Here is a 14,774-nt window from a genome sequence, read left to right as displayed (position 1 = left end):
GACTTTATATGGCAAAAATTATCTTCTGCCAAGCCAACTGAATGTAAAGTAAGCATCATCGTGGGAGATGAACAAGGCAAATACAGGTATCATTCTTATTTTAACTATGGTTCTAATGCTTGTTTGTTCATTGATTTATCTACACCTCTTGCCAAACCAAAATTTCTAGTCTGATCTTCCCTTAAAACAGTAATGTGGCATTCAATATCCACTGTCTTTTACACATTATCATCTTGTTAAGATTATCTGAAATGCTCCATTTTGTAATTGAATCTAAAATAGTTCTAAGTATCAAATTAAGCCCTCAGACATGCATGTGGAATATAATTTTAACAGTATTTTGCATCAGCTGATACCCTTGCACAGGTGTTGCTGAATGTGTAATCTGGAAAAAAGATACATACACATTTAGTATTATAGGATTATTTCAAATTTGAGACGATTATCCAAACATACAGAACATATATCTAGCTTTGCATGACCATTTTTATTTTTTGCATGTCAAATGTGAGCAAAATAAATGTATTCTCATAAAAAACACACTACACTGAAATCATGCTGTGCTCAGAAACTGTCCCTGTTTAATCTGTCAATTCTCTTAACAATTATATAGGAACATCTGATGATGCATCAGAAAAAGTGGACTCAAGTCCACTAAAGCTTATGTCACAGCAGCCTTTTAAAGTGCCATTAAAACGCATTGTTGGTTTTGCTGCAACTGACTAACAGCTACTGCTTTGGAAGTTTTAAGCGTGAAGAGTATTTCAATTTAGAAATATTTTTTCAAGTATTGCAATGGGCCCCAAGTTAAACTGCAACATAATTACCTGGGGACGTTAACATAATGTCATGTATTACAGTGCTTGGTATAACATGTCTCCATGTATTCCCCCATCCAAACTTCTTATCTGGGGGCAAACAAGCAGCAGTTTAGCCCGTATGTATAAATCATCTTTAATTTGTGGTTTCAGTAATAGGAATGGTTTGTGGCAGCACTTAAGAGACTTAAATTCAGAATATATATTTATATTTGAACCTGGCTCTAAATTTGTATACAGGTCCTTTACAGACAATTCAACCAGAAATGCATTATATAAATAAAGGCATATTTCTTTTTAAAGTGTCTCATTTTCACAAACAAGAATTACTTTTGTAATTACTCATATCTACATTGATACTCCTCATACGTTTCATCTTGAAGGCGGCTGTACAGCCCTGAAAGGTGGCTTACAAAACCTAAATAAATTAAGTAAGCATTCCTATCTGAGCGGTGGGCAACACATGACAACGGCCTACTCAATGGAACCCAAATTAATGCTACCCCAATTTTAAAAACAAATTTTAAAGCCACTGAGGCATGTTGGCAAAGTAAACCTGAATTAATTCAAATACCACCCTAATCATAAAAAAGCATTTTGGAGCTATGTAAATAGCCCCAAAATTGAAAAATTCATATTTATCATATGACATTATAATCACAATACTGAAATTTATTCCAATGGGTTAGCCTACCACAGCTAAACACTGCTGGGATCTGAAATTCTCAAGCCTTGAGCAGGCACAGCAAGTGAGGTACCACTGCTTTACATATCCACAGAGAATGTTTAGTGCCTCCTAATACATGGCACATTTTAAAATAGCACTAAAATGCAAGGCAATTTTGATGCTTTAACAAGCTTGAGGGGCAGTTATATGAACAAAAAAACCCCACATATAAGCCATATACTACATAACTTGCAGCTGATTAACATTTCAGGTCACTCGCCCTGAGCTTAACATGCTTAAGCAAGCACAATGAACATGACTAAAAATATTCCAAGTGTCTAGTCACCATCGTACCTAGAGATTTCACCACCACTCCCCAAAAATGTGCTCCCTCCACACCCCCCCCCAAAAAATTGACATGCTTCTTTTTCAGCCATAGCATTAAGAAAATACACACAAGGATCTGAAACAACTATCCGCGTTTAAGCTTCATACAAAATTCTAGAACACTGATCAACCCATTCTACAAAAGTAAAGTAAGTTTTATGCTTGGGCACAAATCTGATCCTGTATAGGCCCAGAGGTGTTTTTATCATCATATATCAATTATCATCCGTATATATGCTATTCCTGTAAACACATTCTAAATAAATAATTGGGGTCATTAACTGCTTGGTAGGTGGAAAAGAAGGTACCCCTCTGTACTTGGACTTCTACTAGATGGAAAACATCCTTGGAAGCAGTTCTTTGCACTCCCTGCTGCTGTTGCATGAAGGTCCCAGGGCTGAGGCCTTTGTTTTAATGAAGCATTTTCGTCTAATATGCATGGGTTTACTTTATCCTGTCTAAATACATTTATTAGTTATATCTTTTTCAGAAGGAAAACAAACACGAGATTTAGCCTTGCCTCTAACATTGAAGACAGTGGAAAGCCTGTTCAAAATGAACTAATTTACCACTATTGTTACATGCAGCACTCTTGCATATAAATTCCTACGGAAAACTGAGTATTCCATCATTCTTAGCACACTGCAGCCTGTAGTGTACACACTGATCCCCTCCGTGTTAATAATATAATTAGCAGTAACAAGAGATGCTACTAATTTCTTGGTACTGCTCTTTTACAATATATTCTAGAAGGAGAATTATGGTCCCAAACCAACATCTGAAAAGGAGTAATTTTCTCCCATTAGTATACTGATAATCTATAGACACCCAGCTGACATTTATCAGAAAGTCTCCAAATACTGGGTTCTGGCCCCACTATCCTTATTTAAGACAAAGCTCAGACAAAATAGGATGCAGCTGGCATAAACACGAGTTGCAGAGAGGGAAGCAGCTTCTTTAATAGATACACAGTCTCCACAGCAAGAAGAATGCATTTAAAAAATCAACTATTAAACAGATTTTTCTAATAACTAGCCAGTATTTTGTCAAATTAGCTATTCAATGAAAAACATGGTGATAAAAGGAAACATGTACTATTGCACTTTATGTGCCTATATCTAACGTGAATTATATCCCTGGAATGTGAGCTCTAATGAACTGAGTCATGTGACTTCTGCTGTTCATGCCTTACAGTCACAAAACTAGTAAATAATAAAATAATAGTTGATGAGATTTGTGTGTCACTCCTAAATGTATTATCATAGACCTTATTTGCAGGAAGACTAATGCTGCAAAGCTGAAGCACACACTTGAAGTGGACTTTATCTGTGTTCCTTCCTTTTTCTGCAATAGGAGATCCCTTTGTAGCTGGCAAGTGCTATGAAAAATAACAACCAAATTTTATTTAAATGGGTTTTTAAAACAAATGAGATAGAATACTTGGTCATGGTAGAATCTATCTCCCCAATTCTCCCCACATATTAAAAACACAAGTAGACACCAATAAGTAATAACATCATAAAGCTTTCAGGCAGTGTATTGTATTCTATCTTCTTTTATTTTACAGGGAAGGTTAAAGTGGTTATGATTAGAATCACCAATTACCTTGTGAACATCTGCACAAATATAGCTATACATTAATATGCATACACATGTGCATTTTTAAACAGATATAGCACACATATATTTGGCTAGGTATTAAACCCAATATACTCACATGAGATGGTAAATATTCTATTCTATACATTAAGACTATACAGAGCGTTCATCCACAGGAATACAATAGCAAAAGTGTATATTTATACTTTTAAGAATTTTATGTATAATGAAGTAACTGGTTTATTATTTTTTGCCTTCGTTACATTGTTATTTTAAAAGAACTACCAGTTTACCTCCATTATCTTCTTAATTACATGTATCAGTTGGAAAGATGTTAAATTGTAATAAACTGGGGGGGGGGGATACTAATGATCAATGTTCATCACAAATACTATGTAAAGTATCAATGAAAAGAATGTTGCCAGAATATGTATTATAAATCACATCCTACATAATAGTACCAAACAGATATTTGCTACTACAAGCAGGATATAAACAAGTTAAGTGCAAACTATGTTCATTCCAAGATTCATAAGGACATTATGATTTTGTTTTCATTCCAATAAATAATAAATAATTGTAACACCTATTGGGGCTAAATAAGACACAACAGTAACACGCATCTACAATCCTCCTTGCTATGCCTTTTCTACCTATTAAAGCTATATGTTTTAAATAGTCTATTGTTTAAAACAAAGGAGACAAAGCAAATCTTTTAAAATTGATTATGAGATTACACATACACATCTTCATTACCTAATGGTTTCAACTAACCCTTTTGTCTCAGAAAATTCAAAAGAGTAAAAGATTAACTCGCTAAATTCTTACTTCCCCGTAAAGGAAAAAAAAAAGGAAGAGAAACGAAAACATTAGAGAAACACACTGTAGACAATAGACAAATATGTTTTCAGTCTGTTCAAGGTTCAAATTATTTTTCTCAGGTTAACCCATCAGTCACTTCTGCAGTCACTGTCTACTCTAGGACATAATCATTTTAAAATGTCTTTTACTCTGAAACCAAGCTTTGAGAGTCCCCAAAGACTGTATGTGGGAATTTATTTCTTCTACCACTGTTCCTGAAAGCATATTCAAAGATTTAACAGTCCATAATAACATCATCTTGTTAAGGATGGAAAAGGTCCCCAATAAAACTTAAATATATTGTTACTCCTTTAACATAATTCACTTCCTTAAAAATCAAAGCATAAGCTTGTATTTTATTTTTTATATCAACAGAACTAAATGAAGCATGATGCCTGCTGTTTCTAATCAATGAAATCCAAATGCAAAACAGATTTTTTAAAAATATCTATGGTTTTCTGGATTTTTAAAAAATAATTTTAAACAAAAAAGTGACAACATTATATATCCTTGGTAATACAAAAGGTCACATATCTAAAGGTATTGGAGACACAAACCTCATAACAAGTACACAAATAAAGCTAATGCCACTAAATATATATTGCATTAAAAATAAGTAATGTATAATACTATGCAGAATGAGTATGAATGTAGAATTCAGTCAAACAAATGCAGATTACAGCATAGATTTTCCACAAGATGTTCTACTACAATTACACTTGTTTAAAAAAGCCCTAATGGTTTAAATAAAAAGCAATTGTTAAAAGATTTATCCATGTCATCAAAATAAAGAAAATCTTCAACGTTGATTAACAAGAAAACTACACATAAATTTAAACAGTGAAGATCCAATGATCACCTAAAACATTCTTTTTTAAAAAAAGATTGTCTTTTTAACATAACAGTCCCTTGTTTGCTGAATCCTTCTTAACCTCAACTATCAAAAGATGCCTGCCAATTATTTCAGCTTCTTCTAAGAATGCGTAACCTTGCATCTGTGAGCAAAAGTGCTCAGTTATTATTTGTGGCAAGAATTTTTGTGACTGTACTGCTCAGCAATTCTATTTACATCAGCAATGCTAAATGCCCAATGGTGAGAGAGGAGCCAATCAGATGGCAGATTAGATGTCAACTCAGAGGCAGCTGTCTGGAGACTATTACAGCCAGTTTACCTCCACAATTCAAATTCCAAACCTTGCAAAGGAGATCAAGTCACTCTTTAGGCTCAGACTGCCGAACAAGAAACATCAAGAGTTCTGAGTTATTTCCTATGGTTTTAAAGGTGGCAAAAAGACAACTTTTTACGAACATCGTCCAGACATGATCTGATGCCTACTGAATTGGTAATTCACAGCCTATAACTGATCAGAAATATTGTGTAGCCTCCAGAAACACTAACTGTTGATCTCTTGCAATACTCACGCCTTTTTCGTTAGATTCTCCCCCATCAACCAACCAAGCGTAAAGTTTGCCCGTAAGGGGAGAGCAAACACAGGGAATATCTAATTATAACATTCCACATATTTTTAAACTATTTTTATATTGGTTGTGAGGACATGAGAAACATGCCAAAAGAGAAAGTCATTCGAACAACCAGGATGTGAAGCTCTTTATACTACTATGGAGCATAGATACAACCTATTTACACTGTTTTTGCTCAGTTTCAATATAAAACTCTATCCAAGCGACACTATTTTCTAATAACCTAAAAGAGAAATAGATCAAGACAGGAAAGGAAAGGAAAGGAAAGAGTGTGATTTTGCAAGCTCTGCTGGTTATGGCATTGGTTCCTCCCTTTCCCATTCCAAAGTGATTTTCCTCTGGGCCTTGTGTGTTCAGATTTCTAATAAGTCTAGAGTAGGAGCACTGGGTGGGGTACAGTGGGTCTTGTGTATTGTTCAACTATATAAATGAAATGGTTTGATTTTTAGGAGGAAAGTCATCCCCCCTCCCCATGATGTCTTTCTGACCTAATCAGAGTCAGACACTGTGCATTATCCAACCCTGTGAGGGAGGGCAGCAAGGAGTTGAGATGGAGTAGGAGAAAAGTAAATTAGAAAGAAAGTAAAGACAGACACACACAGGCAACTGAAACAACACACTGCTTGCTCTTTTGGGTTCTTATTGTTACCTGGCTCCTGCTGATGGTCTGTCCAGTGTTTCCAGGGCTCATAGCCGGGTGATTTCTTTGTTGTGCTGCTGCCCAGGCTGGGTTTGCACCTCCATACTGGGAACCCATGTCCTTGCCCATGCCTGCTGCTGCTGCCTGCTGGCTTCCTGGGGCGGCTGCTGCTGCTGCTGCTACTCCCTGAGCCTGCTGCTGCTGCGATGGGGCAGCAGTGGGGTTGGCATAATCGGGGTAGCCAGTGCCATAGCTCCTCATCATGGGGCTGGGGGAAGTGAGCAGCTGGTTCAAGGTTGGGGTGGCCCCAGACGGGTGTTGGTTTTGCCCGGAGAACCTTTGGAAGCCCGCAGACCCCGACGCCTTGCCGAGGCTGCCTCCTCCTCCGCCCGGGCCCAGCATCATGCCCTGCTGGTGCTGCCTGGGGGAGTTCAGCACCCCGAAGGCAGACGAGGAGCCCCCATAGCCGCCGCCACCTCCTCCTCCTCCTCCCGCCGCCGCTGCTGCTGCTGCAGCCGCCGCCGCTCCTGCTCCTCCTCCAGCGTTGCTGCCGCCGCCAGGCCGGCCGTAGGCGCCCGCGTAGTGGTTGTACTGGCTGTTGGCGTAGCCTTCGTGCGAGTTGGGCAGGGGGTCCATGCTGTTGGGGGCCGCCGCGGGGTGCATTAGCCCCATCCCGGGGCTTTGTTGTCCGCCATGTTGATCAAAGCAAGGCCCAGCCCGGCTCGCTGAGGAGGCGCCTCCGCTGCTGCTGCTGCTGCCGCCGCCAGCGCTGCCGTAATAGCTATTAAACTCCGAGACACCCACCGCTGAGGGCCCGCCGCCGCCGCCTCCTCCAGCGCCTCCGCCGCTGCCCGCTCCCTGAGGTGGCGGCGGCGGCTGCCCGCTCAAAGGTCCCAAGCCGGGGTGGTCGTAGCGGCTGCCGAGGTGCTGCTCGCCCATTTTGTCCGGCGGCGTCGCCGCCTCTTCGTCGCCGCCGCCGCCTTTATTCGCCAAGGGCTGGGACTGTGGCCGGCTCTGGGGCTCGGCCTGTCCCCCTAAGCCGCTGTCTTTTCCTCCATGTTGCTGCTCCATGTCTGCGCTGCTGGGCTGAGCAGCGCCGCCGCCGTTGTTGTTGCTGCCGCCGCCGCAGCCGCCGTTGTTGTTATTCTGCATCGGATGGTGCTGAGGCGGCGGCTGTTGCTGGAATTGATTTAGCTGTTGGTGTGGAAGTGCATGGTGGTGGTGGTGGTGGTGGTGGTGAGCATGGGGGTGCTGGGCATGGAGGTGAGCTGGGTGCTGGTGCTGGGCATGGGGGTGGTGGGAAGGTGCGGCGGTGGCGGCGGCGGCAGCAGGGTGATCGCCTCCGACGCTTTTCAACTTGTGGTTGGGGAGCAGCCCTGTCTCCATAGCCGGGGTAGAAGAAGAAGAGGAGGAGGAAGGTAAACCCGACGAGCTTCCAGCTTCTTTCAGAACCGATTCCGAGGAAGAACCGCTGTTGTTATTACCGGTGGCGGCGGCAGAAGTTGCATTATTGGCCATGTTCAGTTCATTATGGTGGTGGAGGAGATGGTGGTCTACATTATTCAAGCCGCCGCTGCTGCTGCTGCTGTTAGTCCCATCTACGACCCCCAAGAGGGAGCCCGGTCCAGCAGCTCCTGCGGTGCCTGCCACGGGACCCCCCGAGTTGAGATCCTGGCTTAAGTTGCCCGGCAAACTCGGGGTTTTGCCTTTCTTGTTCGCACCCGCCGGAGCCGCTGCTACTTGCGCGGCCATGATCATTGCAACATTGCCAGGAGGTGGGGGAGAGAAATCAATTAATTCCCCTCCAGCCTGGAAAAAAATGGGCAAAACAAATGGGGGTGGGGAGGGGGAAAACCCCCCAAAAGCCCCACAATTCAGGAAACGAACGATTTAACAAAAAAGCCTGCTGATCATTCCCTCCGCGCGCGCGCGCACACACACAACACGATTTTTTTTTTAATGACCGAAACTCCCCTCCCCAAGTCCTTGATGGAGATTAGAAATGGTAAGAATGCCTTACGGTCTGTGCCTGTTCCTGCTGTGTGATTTCATGTTGAAAGTTTTTTGTTCAGGTTTAAATGAAACTTTTTTCTTTTCCTCTCTAACCCGGATATGGGTAAATACACGTCTGGCTGAGCCTATCTGGCCCAGCATGGCATGAGAGAGCGAGAGAAGGAGAGGGGGGGGAGAGAGAGGGAGAGAGCTCTAACAACTATTATCCACTTCTCTCTGATTACTCCAGCGCACATGGAAAACGCGGACTGGAGTTTCCTTCCGCCTTCTGCTGCAGCTCTAGTGGCGATGGTAACATGCAAGAAAGAGGAGACGCACACTTCACAGCCTCTCTTCATCAGCCTCGAAAAACAGGGCAGCTGGCACAGAGCTTTGGGGGAAAAAAAGCGTGGTGGGGGACGGATGCTGCCTTCTCCTGCTTTGTATTTTCTCGCTAAGGCGGGGGGACTATTAAATCAAAGGTACCCCCTTGCAGTAAGGGCTGCTGTCTTCTAAAAAGAACACACACTTATTAGCTCCCCTCCCCCCCAAAAAAATCAATTTAATAAACTAAATTTGCCTCTGATGTAATTCCTGCATGTTTGTTTGGTTTTTAAAAGTGGTCTGGATTAAAGTGTTTAACGGGCATCTACATAAATAAGTGCATATGATCAAACTTAGAAAGCTCTATACAGCTACCTGGGCATGCACAATATAGGGTAAATATGTGATATGAAGGCATTTCTAATTGTGCATGCAACATCTAATAGTCCTAATTGGAACTTTGCATGCTAATTTGCATCAAAAACTAGATCCACCCTACTTTCACATGTGGGTTTTCCTTGCTGGGTCAGGGATAATATATTTGATGGGACACTTGTTTCAGAATAAAAGTTATTCTGATTTCTTAAAAAATAAAATCATTTTTATTAGATTTTATAATTAATGTAATTTGACCTGAGATCACTTGACAAAGGGCGAGTTAAAATTAGATAAAGAAATATGTCAGTAAGGTAAATATTTGCTCTTAATTGTTTTTGCACAACCCTGGTAAGTGAGGCTTTGGCGGCGGGTGGGCTTGGAGGGGGGAAGCAGCTTCCCCTTTCACCTCAGGTGGAAAATCAGAATAGGCCACCACTGAATGGAGCCACTATGGTAGCTTCCCAGCAGGTGGGTAACTGGAGGTTGGGGAGGAGCAAAGTGGTATGGGAAGTTGGTGCAGTGGAAATGCACCAGCCAGCTCTGCCAGTACGTTTGCACTGCAGCCTTCTGCCTCTCCCTGCCAGTAAGCCACAGCAATCCATCTGGCAGGAAGCTGGCATTGCAATTCTGCTCCACCCAGCAAGCCATTGCACTGTATTTTTCTACTGTAGACTTGTAGGTGCTGCCCCACCCCCCTTGTCAGGACTGGTGGCATTGTCAAAAACAATCTATATAAATCTCTCTGTATAGTAAATAATGTCAGTATTTAGTCGGAAATAAATTCACTGATACAGCAGACTGTGTCCATCTAAATATGTCCATAGTTGTTACTTACAACTAATCCTAGACATTTCAGAATAAGTCATTGGGCCTTGCTTCTGAGGATTGTGTTGTAAAAGTCCCCCCGCAAAGAATAACATGTTATCATGTTAGATTAAAGGCTCAAACCACCAAGTAGGACTGCCATGCAGTGTGACCTCCGTTGTTGTTGTTTAGTCGTTTAGTCATGTCCAACTCTTTGTGACCCCATGGACCAGAGCACGCCAGGCACTCCTGTCTTCCACTGCCTCCTGCAGTTTGGTCAGACTCATGTTAGTAGCTTCGAGAACACTGTCCAACCATCTTGCCCTCTGTCGTCCCCTTCTCCTCTTCTTTCCCAACATCAGGGTCTTTTCCAGGGAGTCTTCTCTTCTCATGAGGTGGCCAAAGTACTGGAGCCTCAGCTTCAGGATCTGTCCTTCCAGTGAGCACTCAGGGCTGATTTCCTTCAGAATGGATAGGTTTGATCTTCTTGCAGTCCATGGGACTCTCAAGAGTCTCCTCCAGCACCATAATTCAAAAGCATCAATTCTTTGGCGATCAGCCTTCTTTATGGTCCAGCTCTCACTTTCATACATCACTACTGGGAAAACCATAGCTTTAATTATACAGACCTGACACAAATGGAATTTATATAAAAGTAGTGGCTGGTGATTTGAAACTAGCAAAACTAACAAAATCATCTGTACTGATCTATTTAAAATATATTTTGATCATGGGTCGCCAACCTTTTTGAACCTGTGGGACACACAAAGATTCATGTTTGTCCAAGGAGTCCGAATAAAAGCATGGTCTTGCATAGCATGACTTAATAAGCCCCCTGCCCCCCAAAAGCCCTATCAAAACAACCCAGTGGTAGACAATACGAGTAAAATCATAGATCCAGTACTTGGCAGCACAACAAAAACATTGTTTCAAGGCACAGCTTTTCTAAAATCTTAATGGTTTTTACATAGGATGGCAACAAAACCAATAAATCATAGAATAATGGATAAAGGTGACATGATTTGAGGGTGGGTGTTAGATATCTTGAAAAATTATGTGGCTATCTAAGGAGCCTTGTCTCATTTTCATGTTTTTGCACAATGGCAGCCCTGGGAAGCACCAGATCTCACCATTTTTACAATTTAGCCTGTGGAGGCAATTTAGTCTGGTTGTGAAGGAAACCCCCAAAAACATGCAATTTCAAGAGGATCCATTTTACTAGCTCTGTTTTGTGTGCATGCACCCCCCCCCCCAACTTGGCATTCTCCATTTTCTCTCTCTATGGAAGTCTAATCTCCATTTTCTCTCTTGTATATCCTACCCACCCACCTCATTCAACTCTATTCCCGACATTCCCTCTCATTCTTTGGTTGCTCTGCTTTCTGTTCAGCTACACAGTTCTGAGCCTTGGAAAAGCACATAGGGCTGTACTCAACTAAGTTTTACTTAAGAGCAGACCCACTGGAATTGATGAACATGAGAAAGTTAGATCCATTAATTTCAGTGAGTTTACTCTGAGTACAGTCTTAGTTGAATATGACCCATAGAGCTGGAAGAGGAAGTGGCGAAAGTGTCACACTTCTCACTTCCTCCTTCAGCAATACAGACTTTGGCGAGGGTGGGACAGGGAAGGAAGCATCCTCACCACTTCATGGTGAGGGGGACAGTGAGGGGCAGCTCAGAGGATTTGGGGTCACTGGCACAGGTGTACATAGACTGCCTTGCATCCTTGGCAAGGAGCTGTATCAGCGTGGAACTCTATTGATGCCCTGCTCAGCCTCGCAGAGCAGCAGAGGAGCCAGAGCGGAAAGGCACGATTTTTGCACCCCTCTGGGCTTGCACTCTTGGTAGGGACCAACCTAACCAACCCCTAGCTATGCCCTGGTCACTGGATAAGTCTTCAAGCCCATGTGCACCACTTAAACGGCTTCAGAGTTAATTAATACATTGATTTAAAAGCAAAATCAGGTAGCCGATAAAGTAAAAAGCATTGGTTGACTGGCATTCCTTTAAAATTTGATTATCATTGTCTAACCAATAGAATATCTTTATTTTCAAAAGTATGTGAGGCTTCCCATGAGCATCTGGTTGGCCAGTGTGAGAATAGGATGCTGGACTAGATGGGCCAGTGGTCTGATCCAGTGGAGCCAGTCTTATGTTCTTAGCTTCTTAATTTCACGAGTGCTGCTGCTATTTGGTAATAGTTACTGCCATTTGTCTGTATGCAAATATTTGCATTTACACTGTTCAAGAGACATCTGAAATCATCAAAGTATGGCAAAACAACAACAACTAAGGAAGTGAGAAAAGTCCTAACATAATATTGATCATAAATTTTAAAAATACATTGGTAACCTATAATTATATTTTTTCATGAATAACTCATTATTTAAGGTCTCAGTATCTATCTTTGTCAGTAACACACTCCTGTCAAGTAACAAAACATTGTATACAGTTTTGCTGATTACATCATTTTTAGAAGCATGATCTGCTAATTTTGTGGCCAGCAGCCTGTGGCAGCCGCATTTCTGCAGTTGCCACAGTGTCCAGCTGTCTCAAAGTCCTAATAATCATTTGCATTAATGATGCCTTTAATAAAGTTATTGCATATGGGGCTGTTTTCAACATGTTCTATTAATTTGTATGCACAGCAAGGATTTCCTGAAGAGAGTAAAACATTTTCAGCATTACTGTTACGTCCCTAAACAATCAAATCACATCTGCTGTATGTAAAGCATAGTAGATAATCCAAAGAATTACTACTTGCAGTGTTGTTAAATAATTAGTCATAGAAATTACTTGCATTTATATATTATCATGCTGCCACTAGTGGCATTAACAAATTAAGATATGTTTTAAGGCAATCAATATGCACTTTACAAAGAAATACCTAAAGCACCATATCCAAATCCACTGCCAGCGAAAGGAAAGGAGTGTCATTCACATAAAATGAAGCAACACATCAGACAATCTCACTCAAAATATTTATGCTATTTTCCCACTATCATAAACTTTATCATGATTGAAATAATGATTTCATTTATATGTATTCTTAATTTGTATATGACCATATCCTGAATAATGATAGCAGATGTAGGCTGGATTGTGCCCATAATGTCCCCTTGAAGTTTTTAACTATGTACTGTACTTTGAGTACAATCCAGCAAAAGTTAACAACTAAATAAGTGGAACTTATTATAATGTCTAAATTCCATTCCACTGCTTTCTATGGAGTATTTCTTGTTACTCACTTTTGCTGGATTGTGCCTTTAATTTTCCAATGTCTCTGTATCCTTCCACTACATGCTAAAAGCCCTTATATTACATTTTTGTTTCTGTGTTGCAAAAAGCAAACTGTTATATAGTTAGAAACTGATAGAGTTGGGGAGCGGGGAACAGTAAGTAATTCTAGTAGGGAAATCAGGTGCATACCCAAGGGTCATTATAGTCTGTAACAACAACAAATTGCAATTCTATGCAAACTCTTAGAAAGGGTGTATATATCATCTTTGTAGAAGAAAGAATAACAGAACTGTAAGATGAATTCATGCCAAGCGATCCATCAGCTTTTGCCAAGAGAATACTACATCTTTGTTATTGAGCCTTTTTGACATTTTCTCCTAGATTTTCTCCTTTTTTATATTCAAACACTCACTAATTATACACATTAAACCTCATAAGTTGATTTTGAACTCTTTCAAATGCAAATAGAGAGAGAGATGTCTAGTTGTATATATTTATGTATGTGTACATTCTAAAATAAAGTATAAACTCAATTACACATTTATTCTTTTATATATTTATACTTAAACTGAAATGTGTCATTTAAAAATCCTGATAAGATACATTGATCATAACTCACAGAAGGATTACAATATTTTCTCACTTACTTTTCAGCTAGTTTTATACACGATTATAATATGTGGGGTACTTATATAATTTTTGAATGCACATGATTTAAAAGGTCAGGGGAGGCAGTTTTAATGGAAAAGTGCTAGCCAGTTTGGTTCCAACTATCTCAGGATCAAAGCTAACAACCGAAGGCTATGTAATAGGGGTCCACTGCACAATTAAGTCAGCCTGGTATAACAGACAACACACACTAGTTTTCCTCCCCAATGGCAGATGCCACACCCTCAAGCAGACAGAAGGCGTTACAGACTGTGCAAGCAGTGCATCAAACAGAACAACTATAATTCATTGTTACTGCAAGTTGCAATTCATGCTGAATTTCCTTAGCTTAGATTATGAGCAGCAGCATAAGCTAAACTTTGTATGTTTGTGCACCTATTAATACGATACCATTTACCATTTCATCCTTTGTCTCCCATTCCAGCAGTGATTTTTAAAGGTTAGATACAAATGCCTGAATGTCTTGCTTGTGGGTTTCCTGGTATAATCTATCTTGTCGCTGAGAGGAAAATCATATTGGATCACATCAAGAGTAGAGAACAGGATCTAACTGGTGGGCTGGATCCTGACTACCCCTGCCATTTGTGAGCCATTTTGACAGGTGGGCAGGGCTGCCCACATCTCAACCACATGACATCACAATGACATCAGGTCACTCAAAGGAAATGAACAACAACAACAAAAACCTTTTACAGCACAGTTTGAGAGAGAGAGAGAGAGGTAATTTTACATACCAAGGAGAAGGCCAACTTTCTTCTCAATAAGTGAGCTTTATATATCAAAGCTCTTGTGCTGGCTTTTGTGAACAAGATATTCCTTATGTGCTTTTTGGGGTACAAGCATGAGAGGGCTCTAGAATCATAGAGTTGGAAGGAATCCTGAGGGTTATCTAGTCCAACCCCCTGCAATG

General features: G+C 40.9%; 1 protein-coding gene across 9 annotated transcripts in view; it reads right to left on the bottom strand.

The window, feature by feature from the left end:
* ARID1B (AT-rich interaction domain 1B) overlaps positions 1-8,764 on the bottom strand; it is a 347,806-nt gene extending 339,042 nt beyond the window's left edge. For 4 of the 9 annotated variants that reach the window (XM_053382244.1, XM_053382246.1, XM_053382245.1 and 1 more), the window contains exon 1: positions 6,464-8,763. In XM_053382244.1, coding sequence (XP_053238219.1) covers positions 6,464-8,212 — 1,749 coding nt within the window. In that variant the 5' untranslated portion in view covers positions 8,213-8,763. Of the gene's footprint in view, positions 1-6,463 lie in introns of all 9 variants that reach the window. The other 5 variants (XM_053382240.1, XM_053382241.1, XM_053382242.1 and 2 more) reach the window with 2 other exon arrangements.
* Positions 8,765-14,774: the final 6,010 nt, after the last annotated feature.

Source organism: Podarcis raffonei, chromosome 3 (genome assembly GCF_027172205.1).
Source record: "Podarcis raffonei isolate rPodRaf1 chromosome 3, rPodRaf1.pri, whole genome shotgun sequence".
NCBI classification, from domain to species: domain Eukaryota; kingdom Metazoa; phylum Chordata; class Lepidosauria; order Squamata; family Lacertidae; genus Podarcis; species Podarcis raffonei.
Note: the sequence above shows the minus strand (reverse complement) of the source record. Positions and strands in the feature narration are given on the sequence as shown.